This window comes from Acomys russatus, chromosome 15 (genome assembly GCF_903995435.1).
Source record: "Acomys russatus chromosome 15, mAcoRus1.1, whole genome shotgun sequence".
In the NCBI taxonomy this organism is placed as follows: Eukaryota; Metazoa; Chordata; class Mammalia; order Rodentia; family Muridae; genus Acomys; species Acomys russatus.
In genome coordinates this window covers 61711303-61725702 of record NC_067151.1, presented here as the reverse complement: position 1 = coordinate 61725702, position 14400 = coordinate 61711303, and the positions used below count along the sequence as shown (strand labels likewise).

At 50.0% G+C, this 14400-nt stretch overlaps 2 protein-coding genes across 3 annotated transcripts in view; one reads left to right on the top strand and one right to left on the bottom strand.

Moving 5' to 3' along the window:
- The first annotated feature begins 2073 nt into the window (after positions 1 to 2073).
- Positions 2074 to 6413, top strand: Msto1 (misato mitochondrial distribution and morphology regulator 1). Its single transcript, XM_051157494.1, has 13 exons — positions 2074 to 2399; positions 2830 to 2899; positions 3007 to 3082; positions 3455 to 3509; positions 3612 to 3750; positions 3879 to 3996; positions 4079 to 4213; positions 4308 to 4460; positions 4761 to 4892; positions 4964 to 5148; positions 5488 to 5592; positions 5665 to 5780; positions 6029 to 6413. Exons 1-13 carry the CDS (start codon positions 2090 to 2092, stop codon positions 6241 to 6243), a joined length of 1809 nt encoding a protein of 602 aa, XP_051013451.1. The 5' UTR covers positions 2074 to 2089; the 3' UTR covers positions 6244 to 6413.
- Positions 6414 to 6560: 147 nt separating this feature from the next.
- LOC127199429 (GON-4-like protein) overlaps positions 6561 to 14400 on the bottom strand; it is a 65764-nt gene continuing 57924 nt past the window's right edge. Inside the window, exons 24-31 of one of the 2 annotated variants that reach the window (XM_051157492.1) lie at positions 13980 to 14123; positions 12757 to 12900; positions 12558 to 12677; positions 10546 to 10656; positions 8384 to 8594; positions 7300 to 7903; positions 7115 to 7217; positions 6561 to 6710 (exon numbers count right to left, since the gene is read on the bottom strand). In XM_051157492.1, coding sequence (XP_051013449.1) covers positions 6561 to 6710; positions 7115 to 7217; positions 7300 to 7903; positions 8384 to 8594; positions 10546 to 10656; positions 12558 to 12677; positions 12757 to 12900; positions 13980 to 14123 — 1587 coding nt within the window. Of the gene's footprint in view, positions 6711 to 7114; positions 7218 to 7299; positions 7907 to 8383; positions 8595 to 10545; positions 10657 to 12557; positions 12678 to 12756; positions 12901 to 13979; positions 14124 to 14400 lie in introns of both variants that reach the window. The other variant, XM_051157493.1, reaches the window with a different exon arrangement.

The window sequence follows — 14400 nt, the reverse complement described above, 5'->3', positions numbered from 1 at the left end:
TTTTCCCAAATATCCTAATTTAGCCAGGCTTTAATAAGGCCCTCCCACAATTCTGATGTTCATAATTCAGCACTTAAAAAATTCTACAGTTAATAAGTATTGTGCCTGTGGGCACAAGTGCCACAGCACCCATTTAGAGATCAGAGGACAACTTGCAGGGGCTGTTTCTCTCGTGGGCATTTTGACCCACGGAGCTACCGCAAGTAGCCCAATTTCTAGGACTCCTTGATAAACTACTACACATCATGAGTCCTGCCCCAGTAATCTCAAACTTTTCCATAACTGGTCCCCAGCTGTTGGAACTGTTAGGAAAGGCTCAGGTGTGGCCCTGTTGTAAGTATGTCACTGGGGCTTGGCCCATGGTTTCAAAAGCCTCCTGCTATCCCGTGTACGTTTTTATGCCTCCAGCCATCTTCCTGGCTCTTAAGCTATTATTTATCATTTGCTGCCACTTTCCTATCAGTGACACCCAGTTCCCCACATTGCTTGTTGACTTTACTGTGAGTAATAGGATCTAGAACACGTTTTCAAGGTTTATCTTTATTATTTTTCTTTATGTGCATGTATGTGTGCGGGGATGAAGACAGGTACCTGTGACGTCAGAGGCACTGCGTCTCCTGAAGCTGGAGTTCCCGGCCACTGGGAGCTGCCAGGCAGAGGGGTGGGGACTGAACCTCAGCTGGAGCACGTCATGCTCTTCGTTTATCTCTCCAGCCCAAGATATTTTTGAAAATCTAACCATTTAAGACGTTAACTGAGCCGGGCGTGGTGGTGCACACCTTTAATCCCAGCACTCCGGAGGCAGAGGCAGGTGGATTGTGAGTTCAAGGCCAGCTTGGACTACAGAGCAAGTCCAGGACAGCCAAGGCTACACAGAGAAACCCTGTCTTGAAAAACCAAAATAATAATAATAATAATAATAATAATAATAATAATAATAATAATAATAATAATAATAATAAAGACTTTAACTGAATTGGGATAGGCAGGTGAAACTAAAGTCCATAGCCTTTAATCCCAGCAGAGGCAGGTGGATCACTGTGAGCTCGAGGCCAGCCTGGTCTACAAAGAGTTCAGGACAGCCAAGGCCACACAGAGAAGATGAGGGCTGAGGCATAGCTCACTGGCAGTGTTTCCCCCGTGATCTGTAGCACCCCTGTGGTAGAACATGCTTCCCAGAGTCAGAGACAAAGAACCTCAGTGTTGCTTACACAAAAGGAGCACATTAGCAAAGAAAAAACCAAACAAACAAACAAGTCAACCACTCGAGCACAAAATTTGTTTTATCTTTTCTTATTTGAAAGGAAAGATGGTGATTCAACATTTCCAGTTTTTTGTTCTGTTTTAGATTTTTTTTCAAGACAGGGTTCTCTGTGTAGCCTTGGCTGTCCTGGACTTGCTTTGTAGATCAGGCTGGCCTTTAACTCTGCCTGCCTGCCTCTGCCTCTGCCTCTGCCTCTCCCAAGTGCTGGGACTAAAGGCATGCGCCACCATGTCCATCTGTGGCTTAAACCTTTAATCTGAGCACTCAGGAAATAGAGGCTGCTCTACATAGTCGGTTCAGACCACCCAGGGGCTGCATGGTGAGACCCTGTCTCAAGAATAACCAACCAATCCCCCAAAATAATAAAAACAGCACAGAATGGCAAACGAGCTATATGAACATGCAAGAAAGGGCATGCAATCTTTTCCATAAGGTAACAAGCATATAGATGGCCCACTGGTTTAGGCGGGCCAGGACGTTAGGGATGGGAAACAGAACTGAGTGGGAGGAAGGTTCCTCCGCAGGTTGTTTTTCTCGCGGGAGTCACTAGCTAGAAGAGAGAGAGATCTGCATAGGGACAGAAGCAGGTGAGAGAACCTTCCATGACCTTGGACAGAGAAGCCACTATCAGAAGTGCAGAGGGAACCGCATGACGTCAGCGAGTCGGGGCAGCTTCCGGCAATCCAGGAGCGGAAGAGGCAGGGCTTGAGCAGCGCCTCCGAAACTAACGAATCGAACAGCCAACGGGAGAGCACGTGCTCGCGAGCCAATAGGACGCAGGGCCCGCCCCCCTCGGGCGGTGGAGTGCTGGAGAGCAGCGGCGGCATGGCGGGCGGGGCCCGCGAGGTGCTCACACTGCAGTTAGGACATTTCGCAGGTTTCGTAGGGGCACACTGGTGGAACCAGCAGGTCAGGGCCCTAGCGGCAGCCCGGCGCTCCTGGTGGAAGGTACAGCCCCTGCCCCTCTTTCCCCTCAGCTCAGTCTTCTGCAACTTGCAGGATGCTGCGCTGGGACACGCCACCGAGGGCCAAGAGTCGCCCGGCGAGCTGTGCCCCGACGTCCTGTACCGAACCGGCCGGACGCTGCATGGCCAGGAAACGTATACGCCACGACTCATCCTCATGGACCTGAAAGGTGAAGCGGTGGCGGGCGGGTCTCAGCCAAGTTTCCCGTTAGGCTCGCAGGGCCCTGGCATGAGTTCACTTCAGAACCCACACTGATGACTTCAGGAGCTGGCTCTGGAAGGGTCTAAGCTGCTGCACTCAAGCAGGACCACAGCTGTTGACAGAAGGGAGTCCAGTTTTCCTGTCCCTCCCGAATGTATATCGAAGTATCCTTTTGAAAGCCAAGCATAATGCGCTGTTGGACACGCCTATAATCAATCCCAGCAAAGGCAGATAGAATCTGAGTTGGAGACCAACCTGTTCTGCATATCTGTAGACCATTCAGGGTTACATACCCGTCTTGGTCCACAGGAACTTCCACAATACATCACCTGACAGGTGACCAGGTTAATCCTGATATGATGTCGCCCTGGCTGATTTTGCCTTTCATGTCTGTACAGGCAGTCTGAACTCCCTGAAGGAAGAAGGCGGCCTCTACAAGGACCGACAGCTAGAGGCTGCAGTGGCATGGTGTGTATCTGTGTATGAGAGTGTTCCTCGTGCTGTGTGTGCATTAAGGCTGGAGAGCTCCTAGGAGGGACAATTCCTTTGCTTAGTTAATCTCCACTCTTTTTCAGGCAAGGGAAGCTCACCACACACAGAGAAGAAGCCTACCCAAAGAACCCTAACCTCCAGGACCTTCTGAGTGCAGAGGTGATGGGCTTTGCCACAGACCTTTAAACCTGCTACAAGCAAAGTGGCTCTGTGAATCCGGGGGAGTCTAGTCACTGTAAATGCCCTAGAGGAATGTCTTTCTGAAAAAAGCCCCTCTGAACTGGTGGGGGCCTGAAATCTAGCTCAGAGATTAAGAGACCTGACTTCTTCCAGACACCGAGTTGGCTTCTCAATGCCCACATAGGCAGCTCACAGCAACCTGTAACTCTAGTTCCTGAGGCCTTTCTTCTGCCTTTGGGCAGTCACGTGGTGCACATGGACTCATGGAGGCATGCACATCTGCACACAAGAAAGCCCATGGCAGAAGAGAACTGCCTGCAACTAAATGCCCATTTTTCTCACCCCTCACAGGGAGTGCTGGGTAGTGACAGTGTCTGGAGGGCCAAAGCTATCCAGAATGGCAAAGGTGAGCTGAGCTTTCCCTTGTTGATGGTGGCAACTGAACCAAGAAAAGCAAGAACTTAGGGGTGGGGGAGGGGTATACAAATCTCATCTATTCTTCCTTCAGGTCCCCCACCAGTCATCCCCGCTACAAACCCAAAACCATGCATCCCCACAGAGAACAGCGTCAGAGTCTGGTCAGACTTCCTCGGAGTCCATCTCCATCCTCGGAGCATCTGTGTGATTCAGAAGTACAACCATGATGGGTACGGGGACCCCAGAAGCTGAGGCAAAGCTCAGGTCCCGCCAGCACATGTCACCTGTCCCCCTCCTAAACAGCAGACCGAGGAGCTGGGCACAGTGCTGAGTCTTTTATCATGGTGGTTTTTGGCAGTGAAACAGGTCGCCTGGAGGCTTTTGGCCAAGGGGAGAGTGTTCTGAAAGAACCCAGGTACCTGGAAGAGCTGGAGGACAGACTGCACTTCTATGTGGAAGAATGTGACTACTTGCAGGTAGCTGTGTGACAAGGTGGGTGCTGGGGTACAGAGTCTCCTCGTCCTATAGTCTGGTTTCTTGTGGCCTTCATCTCTCCAGGGCTTCCAGATCCTGTGTGACCTGCACGATGGCTTTTCCGGTGTTGGTGCTAAGACTGCAGAATTGCTACAGGACGAGTACTCAGGGCGGGGAGTAGTGACATGGGGGCTGCTGCCTGGTCCCTATAGTCTTGGGGTGAGTGGAGGCTGGAAGAGGAAGCAGCAGTTGGTGGGAAAGAGGATCCCCTGAGCAAGTGCCTGAAGCAAACCACTCTCCTTTCCGTTACCAGGAGCCCCAGAAAAATATCTATCGTCTCCTAAACACAGCATTTGGCTTGGTGCACCTGACTGGGTACAGCTCTTTCGTCTGCCCATTATCACTGGGCGGGAATCTGGGCCTGCGACCCAAGCCACCTGTCAACTTTCCGTACCTGCGTTATGATGTAAGGCTCAAAGCTCAGTTTGTGTCAGCCTCTGTGTTGCTTGACTCTGTTCTTTCGCTCTCGTGCACCCTCCCCACCCCACCCCTGTGTGCATGTTCGTTGCTAGGGACTGAACCTAGGACACAGCATGTACTTGGGAAGCATTTAACACCAAGGTGGGTTCCCAGCTTGGACTTGACCTCTTAGCACCTCACGTTCGTCCGGCCTCAGAACGAACAGCTTGTTTCATTCCCCGACGTCTATTCTGCCTCTACATGTTTCTCCAAAAGACCCAGTGTTCCTCCCTGTCCCATTTGACAGGCCACTCTGCCCTTCCACTGTAGCGCCATCCTGGCCACGGTCCTGGACACAGTCACTGTTCCCTATCGCCTGCATTCCTCCATGGTTCCCATGGCTCATTTGGCTGATGCGCTAAGTTTCTCTGGGAAAAAGGTAAGCAGCTCTGTGAGGGTTTGGGCCAGAGCTGAGAAAAGGCGCTGTAACCTGTCCCTCCTGGCCTTTAGGTGGTGACAGCAGAAGCAGCCATCCCCTTCCCACTGGCCCCAGGCCAGTCACTTCCGGACATCCTGATGCAGCTTGGACTAGCCAGCCCGTGGACCCCACTGTCTGCATGTGGGGATTCTGCTGGGCACCGGTGCTTTGCCCAGTCAGTGGTGCTCAGGGGCATAGACAGGGCAAGCCACACCAGGTAAGACTGCTGGTTCTTAGGGGCCCTTGTAAAGCTTGCTTCCACCGTCCATGCCTCACCTTTAAAAAAAAAAAAAAAAAAGACCTCTGGCTGAGCATGGTGGCACATGCCTTTAATCCCAGCACTCAGGGAGGCAGAGGCAGGTAGATCACTGAGTTTGAGGCCAGCCTGGTCTACAAAGTGAGTCCAGGACAGCCATGGCTACACAGAGAGACCTGTCTCAGGGGAAGAAAAAAAAAAAAATCTCTGGGCTGATTCAGATAATGGTCCAAGAATGTAAGAATCTTAGCTTGCATCCATGCAGCCAGAGTTCATGTGGGTTTGGCTTTGTTCTGACAGTAAACTCAAGCCAGGAACACCTCTGCCCTCCACTCTGCACGCTTGTGCCTCTGGAGAAGAAGTCCTCGCCGAGTATTTACAGCAGCAGCATCCTAGAGTCTTGAGGTGAGTGTGGCACTTGCCCTTTCCCCAGGGCTCAGCCTTTGCCTCCCTGCTGAGTCACCTCTCTGCCTGCAGTTCCTCACATCTACTGCTGACTCCCTGCAAGGTGGCTCCTCCTTACCCACACCTCTTCTCAAGCTTCAGTCAGAAGGGGACAGCCCTGGCCCTGGACAGTGTCCCCAAGAGCGCAGGTAAGACATGAAGGAAACTAGCACTTCATCTACACAGGAGCCATTTTATTTTCTCTTCCTGGAGTCAAAGTGCTAAAGAAAAGGAAGTTCACAGTTGTGCTCCTCTACATGACGACAAGCTCCTCCAGGGCACTGGCACACTGATGGGGACAGCACACACACCAGTGCTGTACTTCACAGTCGTGTCCACCAAGTCCCAGACCTCCAGACTCCAGTCCACTCAGCATCCCTTTTCTCTCCCTCTGCAGCAGTGCAGAGCATCCCTGTGTTTGGGGCCCTGCGTTCATCTTCATCATTGCACGGAACTCTGAGAGACTTGGCTGATGAGCTCTCCAGACTTGACCTGCGGCGCTGGGCGAGCTTCATGGATGCTGGGGTGGAGCAAGATGACATGGAGGAGCTGCTGCAGGAACTATACAGCCTGGCCCAGTGTTACCAGGAGGGTGACAGCCTTTCAAACTGAAGTTCCAGGGAAGGGAATTGGGGGAGATAATTTATAATAAAAGCTGCCAGGTGCAGGAACCCAGTGTACAGGGACCTGTTAACATAACATACACATGTATACATTTAAAAACACGGAGATCACCAGACAAGACAGCCCTATTTTCCCTCAAGGCTATGTACAGATTGGATTTATAGGGTCTTCACCAATGACCCTGAGAGACACGCAGACTGTGGAACCACCCCTGTCCTCAGTCTCCACAAGTGAAGTGTCACCCTCTCTCCAGTAGAGTTGGGTGTCAGGTTGATCCTGGAAGATGACACCAGTACCTTCCCTGGTCACTCATCTAGCTCCTCTTCAGACAAGAGGTCCCCATGGTCAGAGAGCTGGTCTGCATTGCTGGTGCTGGTGGCATCGTCCTCATCCTCAGAGCTGGCCTCACAGGCTGTGTGGAAGAGCTGCATGAGTTCTCGGAACCGGTGCGAAACCTAGCGAAAGAAAAGGATGGACTCATTTGTCCCTGGGTACCTGCTTATCACGGAGTGACGAAGAGTTATGTCTTCTGTACAGAAAAGAGAATGCCACATACAGTTTCCCTGAGTAACAAAACTAGAAACTTTGGGCCAGACACAGTGACACATAACTCCAGCAATGAGGAGGCAGACAGATGGGTCTGTTGAGTTGAAGGCCAGCCTGATCTACGTTGTTCTAGGACATCCAGAAACGCAGTGAAAATACTATTTCCAAAAATCCCCACCACTTGACAGGTCAAGCTTTTTTCAGGCCACCATTTATAATGACCAGTCATTGCCTTGAGAGCTCCTTATGACTGCAGACCAGCTGACCTCAGCCTCCCAACTCTGCCCCGTCATCATGTGCCCCGTCACGTCACCTCAACAGGTGTCTTATTTCCCAGTCGCTGAGAGATAATGCTGAAGGTGTGAGGCTGTGCTCCCTGCTCCTGACACATGGTGAGAATCACTCGGTCGGCTTCCCTGTAATCCAGGCAATGTGATTAGCCCCAAAAGCTATTTGAATCTGGTTAACACTCTGCAAACACGGCCCATCTTTACCTACCTTGTCCACAGGACCACTTTCTCCCCAGTGGAGCTGACCTTGCTGTTATTGGCACAGACAGTCGCTTCTGAGGCTTTTGGCACCGCCCCCTCGGGGCCTTTGCTTGGTGCTCCACTGTCCTCAGCCATGACCCCTCTGGCAGCTCCGGGAGTAGTCTCTAAGGCATTAACTCCTGATGAAGTTCCACAGGTAGGGGCCACCCTGTGGGCTGTCTTGGCCTCAGCTCTGCTCTCAAGCAGCCAGCTCTGAGTGCCTGCTTTCCCAGATACGTGTCTTCTCCCTGTGTCTCTGGTCCTTGAAACAGGACTTGGGAAGGAAGTGGGGAGCTCCAGCAGTTTCTCAGTCTCTGATGTATCTGGCAGTGGCACAAGAGTCTCTGAGGTAGCAGTGGCCTTTGGGTCCTGCCCCTCCTCAGGAGGTATGGAGGATGTATCGAGGCAGGAGACTGCTTGAGGCCCAGCCTGGTTTCTCCTGGCAGGGGAGACTACCTCAGCACGAGCAGGACGCTGACGAGTGTCTGCTGGACAGAGAGCCAGGCCCTCCAAGGGGTGCTCTGTGAGAGTCACCTGTGCGGAGCACAACGAAGTGCTCCCTACCGTCGACCCTGCTCAGGAGGAATATGGGGATCAGGGTATGCTCTGAAAACCACAAGCCCCTGGGAAATGACGGGAAGAGTTCCACTGGGAAAGCTGGTGGAGGTAATGGAGCCACTCAGCAAAGGCAGGCAGGGTCGTTAGAATGGTAATAGAACGCAAGACTAGGGAAAGGCTTTATTTTGTTATTTTTGAGACAGGGTCTCACTATGTGGCTCTGGCTGCTCTGAAACTCACTGTGTAAAGGGAGCTCACAGAGAGCACCCGCCCTGCCTCCTGAGTGCTGGGATTAGAGGCGTGTGCCACCACGCCCAGCTTCGTAGCAGTCTCACGCGTGTGAGAGGTGAATGGGGAAGGGTCTGTCCATGAAAGCTTTGTTATGCCCACCCCCGGGAAGGTGTCTAGCCAGGGGCACCAAGCTTCCTGAAGTGTAGGGAAATAAGCTGAGCAGGAAGGAGGGAAAGGAGCAGCTTGGCCGTCAGGTCACTCACCTGGACTGGGTGTCTCTTCCTTTCTGGTGGCCCTGCCAGTCTCACTCTGAGCTGCCTCAATGCTCCCCTGCTCCTCCGGGGCTTCCTCTTCCAACATATCCTTGCCATGTCCTCCCTCCTTAGTGCTGGGCATAGGACTGGCCTCTTGGAGGGGGCTACTGCCAGCCAAGTCGAGGGGCTCCTTGCTCTTGTGGGATTTGATATCACAGACCTGTAAAGGAGACTCTCCAGGTTAAAACTGCCCTGACCTTCCTAAGTCTCAGGCCCCTCCAAGGTGAGGCCTGTGTTGGCTGCTCACAATCAGCCAGCTTGCTTCTAAGTAGCTAGGACCCCTCTTGTCTCCACTGCATATGTGATGCCAACCAACTCACTCTGGAGGACCAGTTTTCTTCAGTGTATCTTGCTCACAGGTTTATTTGACTTAAAGAAAGGGATGCCATAAGGAACTATTCGTTGGGCAATCTATAATGATACAGGAAGATCAGGAGAGCAGCACAGACCACACAGAGGCTGTCCCCAGGCAACAGCACATCTGCAAGGAAACACTTCAACTCTGCTTTTACCTCCCATGTCCAGAAGCACTGCCCACAGGGTTTATTGAGGGTTATTTTTTTAAGATTTATTTTTATTTTATACATATCATGTGAGTATTTATCTGCCTGGATGTTGTGCACCATGTGCCCACAGTGCTGGCAGAGGCCAGAAGGCAATGGATCCCCTGGAACTGGAATTATAGACCGTTGTGAGCTGTCATTGGATTCAGGGAATAGAAGCCCAGGTCCTATGGATGATGAGCTAGTGAGTGCTCTTAATTGCTCAGCCGTCTCTCCAGCCACTAGTATTTTTGAGGCTGCCCAGCACATGCTGTATAGGGTCTTATTTCCTAGCTTGCTATCTCTGCCTACCACCACGTTCAAATCAAAGACTCTCTTTAAAAAGTAAAATCAAAATCCAGGGAGCAAGAGAGATGGCTCAGAGGTTAAGAGCACTATCTGCTCTTCCAGAGGTCCTGAGTTCAATTCCCAGCAACCACATGGTGGCTCACAACCATCTATAAAGAGATTTGGTGCCCTCTTCTGACGTGCAGGCACACATGTAGACAGAGCCCTGTATATGTAATAAATCAATTTTTAAAAAAAGACAGAAAGAAAGTAAAATTCAGCTGGGAGTTGGTGGTGCACACCTGAAATCCCAGCACTCTGGAGGCAGAAGCAGGTAGATCTCTAGAGTTTGAGGCTAGCCTGGTCTACAGAATAAGTTCCAGGACAGCCAAGGCTATGTAGAGAAATATTGTCTTAGAAAACAACAAAAAGGCAAAAAGCAAAATCCAACTGCAATCCCAGCACTCAAGTAGTGGAGGCAGAAGTTCAGGGCAAGCCTTCACTACATGGAGAATTTGAGGCTACCAAAGGTTACAAGAGACCTTAGCTCAAATCCAAAACCAATTCATCACCCCTGAAAAAAAAAATAATTAAAATATCTAAAACTGGAGATATAGCTCGGTTGGTGGGATTGACCAAAGCACCACATAAAATTGACGTTACTCATAGTGCCAGCACTCAGGACACACAAACAGGAGACCGCTAAGCTTGAGGGTGGCATGGGCTATGTAAGAAGCCACTGTCTCAAGACAAAGACAAAAGCAAAATCCATTGTATATTTCCTTTAGTGTTATTCTGAGAGAGGGTGTTACAGATCTGATGCTGGTCTTGCACTTGCTTTGTAGTTGAGGATAACTTTCCCGATTCCACCTCAGTGCTAGGCTTGTAGGCCAGGCCCAATTCCATTTTGGATTTTGTACAAAGGTCCATTTATTTTGCATATATATATACATGTGTGTACTGTATAACCAGATGCATGTGATCACTTTATAAATCCAAGAAGACACAAATCTGTAGTAGCAAAACAGCATAAACCAGGCGTGGTGGCGCACACCTTTAATCTCAGCACTCAAGAGGCAGAGGCAGGTGGATTTCTTTGAGTTTGAGGCCACTCTCATCTACATAGTAAGTTCCAAGACAACCTGAGCTATGAAGAGAGACCTTGTCTCAAAAACAACAAAACCCCCAAAACAAACAAAGCACAACAACTACAAACAACAAGCCCCGCCAGCATTTGCAGTGTGGCCTGGGCAGTCCCAGCACACCAAGCGCCTTCCTCACCTTGCTGCTGCAGTGACAGTTTCTCCTCTTGCTCTTCTTCAGCTTAGAATCAGGACCTCCCTCGTGACAATAACAGGAACAGTCCTTGGCTGCTTCTGGCCATTCAGTCTCCTACAATGTAACCATCTTGGTTAGCTGAGTTGAGAGGCCTGCAGTTATAAAGCTGGCCCCCCTACTCTTGCACAATGTGCCATCTCATCCCACGGGGTCACTGGCCCAATCCTAACTACAGCTGGTTATGAATCCCTGTAAGAATCGACAACGATCCAAAATAAGAAGCCACACACAAGCCCAGGACAGACTTCAGTCCAATAGGTGCTGAAGAGAGGCACTGCAGAGTGAGGCCCAGTTTACAGACTGTCTCCCTGTGTACTGTCTAAATGTGAAAAGTGGCTTTGTACAGGGATTCTGCCTAATAAAGCCAAGACATGAAAACCTAAGGGACAAGAAACACCAACAAGGTCGCTTATTTTCTAGGAAGTCTGCCAGGGAAGCAGTAAAGAAGCATGGCTCTAAAAGGCTGGCTAGAGACAGTCTGATTCTCAGGACCCATGTGGTAGCTCCAACAGGTCTGATGTCCTCTTCCAGCCTCTGCGTACCAGGCACACATGTGGCATACAGACATGCATGCAGACATGAATATAAAATTAACTCTTAAAGCACGGTGGCACATGCCTTTGATCCAGCACTCAGGAGACAGAGGCAGGTGGATCTCTGCGTTGCACCACAGCCAGGGCTACACAGAGAAACCCTGTCTCAAAAACAAACAAAAGAAACAAAAAAGAAAAACTACCTCATGGGCCAGTGAGAGGGCAAGGCGGATGAAGGAACCCACAGTCAGGCTTGAGGACCTGAATTGAGTCCCTGCTATGAGAAAATCAACACCTACAAGTTGTCCTCTGACCTCCACAAATGTTCCCTGGCACATGTGTGTTCCCCCACACAAAATACATAAATGTAAATTGAAAAAAAAAAAAAAAGCTAGGTATCACAGTGGCCCATGACTTTAATCCCAGTACTAGGAAGACAGTCAGGTAAATCTCTTGAGTTTAAGGCCAATCTGGTCTGTATAGAGAGTCCCAGGGCCAGGGCTACATAGAGAGGCTCTACGTAAACAGTCGTTGCAGTCGTCGTTGTCATCATCCTTCTCCACTCCATAACAACAACAACAACAATAACCCCACTCCGGGAGATCCCACACCCTCTTCCAGTCTCTGTGGGTGTCTGTACCCACACACACTCCCCCACAGAAACACATTGTTCTCTAAGATTAATTAATACATCTATTTATTTACCATACACATTTATGTGCACACATATATGGAGGTCGAAGAGAACAGCCTGCCTACATGGATCCTGCTGATCAAGCTCTAGTCATCAGGCTTGGGACCAAGTATCCTAACCCACTGACCCATCCCAGACCAGGGCTATTTCTGGTACTCAGTACGAGCAGACTCCAGAGCCTGCATCCATGTCCCAGCACAGACACCTGAAGGGGTCAGTCTGGCACTAGCTTCTCTGCACTTCTGTCACCCTCCTCAGCATCACTATGAACATTATACAAACTAGTTAATAATCTATATGACGCTGCCACACAATAATACACTGCTACATAAATTATCATCATTTCCTTCCATGAACAAAAGTTGAAAAAACCCAAATGTAAGGAAAATGTTAGTGCTGAGCTAGGGGAAAAAGCATGACATACCTGAGGGTTGGTTGGTTTGTTTGTTCTGTATTTGTTCCTTCCTTTTTGAGATGAAACCCTACCTAAACTACCTCTGAAGTTGCCTCAGCCTCTAAGTGTTGGAATTATAAGGACGGGACGCCATGTTTGCTTGTGGATTCCTTCTCACAACTGCCCATGAGTTCTCCACAGCAGCCTCACCTGTGGTTTGTGCCCCACACCATCTCCACGACATTAAGCTGTCCTATATATACCAGGGCTCTGTGCAGAGTGCAGTCCAAGGCACGGTTCATGAAAAGCTGCTGTTTTCCAAAAACACGCATACCTTATCATGATGCTGGACCCCAATCTCTTTTCTCCTCTTGCTCTTTGACGCTGTGGGCACTTTGGCTGGCTCTTCTTCCTCTTCCACATCAGGGAGTATCACTTCTTCAAAGCCATCAAACTAAACAAGAATTGGTGGTAGTGAGCCAACTCAGGGGCCCTCCCCGCCCCCAGGCAGCTTTCCCCTTCACAACCTATACCTCATATTCTTTCTCTTCCGTCCAATTGATCTCTTCAAAGTCACCCATCCTGCTAGCTGCTGGGCGCAGATGATCAAAGAAGATGGAGAACTCATCCTGTAGGTGGTCATGGCCTCTGAGGAGCTGCCACATCTGCGTCTTCAGCTGAGTAGAGTTATGAAGGCTCAGACAACATCTGCAGATCTTCTCAGACTACACTCAAAGCCTGCCTCTGCCTCCCAAGTGGTGGGATTAAAAGGCATGCACCACCACGCCCAGCCACATTTTATTTTGAAATTGTGTGTGTGTGTGTGTGTGTGTGTACACACGACAGAATGCCTATGGGAGTCAAAGGACAACTTCAAGGATTCAGTTCTCTCCTTCTACCATGTGGATCCTGGGGATCGAACCCAGGACCTGGAGCTTGCCAGTAAGTGCATACAGACCAGTGCATGCCTACGAAAGTCACTAACTAACATAGACTCACATGGGTCTCAGGGACTGAATTTAGGTCATCAGGCTTTGAAGCAAACAACTTTACCAGCTAAGCCATCTCACTGGCACATAGATTCCATCTTGACAGCTAAGAATTTTAAGCTTTTCCCTGCCTGCTGCCTACAGGGATGGGGAAGGGGTGGGGATGGGGTGAGGACGGGGTGGGGTTGGGGTGAGGCTGAGGTGGGGACGGGGTGGGGATGGGGCGTACTAGTCAGAAATGCAGCTCCAATGATGCGACTTTGCACTCCTGCCAGCTGGTCCCCGGAAGAAGCAAAATGAGGAGTCCAGGCCCTTCACCCCCTTTTTTAGCACCCTTCCAGAGCTTGTGAGGGACAGCCAGGCTCTGATTTCCAGGAGCTGTCCCCCATATCCCCGTGCTTTATACTGCAGCTAAGTTGAAAACACTCTTGCTTCCTGAATCTCTTTACTTTATGGTACCCCAGAGGGAAAAGGCATGGAATACATTAGGCAGAGAGAAATTACAGTGAAAAAGAAGCAGGACAAGGTGCTGGAGATGGCTCAGCAGTTAAGAGCACTTGAGGACCTGGGTTGGGTTTCCAGCACACATGGCAGCTCACCATCTGTAACTACAGTCCCAAGAAATCCAATGCCCTCTCCTAACGTCTGCGGCCCCCAGGCATGCGTGTGATGCACATACATACATGCACATAAAACACTCAAAACACACACAAAATAAATCAGTCTAAGGGAAAAAACAATCAGTCAGAAGCAGGGCAGGACGGTACCTCGGTGATGTCCTGAGGAAGGCAGTCCGCACAGCCTTGAAGAACCTTGATAATCTTCTGGTGGTGTGAGGGGTTCTCCGCAAAGCATATCTCTAGCTGCCGCAGGAACTTGCGACTCTTCTCAAAAGCCTGCTGCTCCTCAAACTATCAGAATGGAAGAAGACAAGAAAGCAGTCACTACAGAGCTAGGGCCGGACATGAAGATTCTGGAAAGAGTGGACCAGAGGCACTGGTTATGACAGAGTTCTATTTAAAAACCCTAGCACCAGGCCAAGAGATCCAGATGAGAATGGAAGACTCAACAGATATGTGTCTCTTATGCTAGTAGGAAACACAAACAGGAGGATTCCAAGACAAAGGTCAGCACAGGGCACACAATGAGAATTGTTTCAAAATAAAACAAATAAAGGATATATATCAG

Coding starts and splice junctions, on each gene's coding strand:
- Msto1 (XM_051157494.1), top strand. CDS start 2,090: ATGGCGGGCGGGGCCCGCGAGGTGCTCACACTGCAGTTAGGACATTTC. Junction 4,214..4,307: donor CTGGTCCCTATAGTCTTGGG/GTGAGTGGAGGC, acceptor TTCCGTTACCAG/GAGCCCCAGAAAAATATCTA. Junction 4,893..4,963: donor TAAGTTTCTCTGGGAAAAAG/GTAAGCAGCTCT, acceptor CCTGGCCTTTAG/GTGGTGACAGCAGAAGCAGC.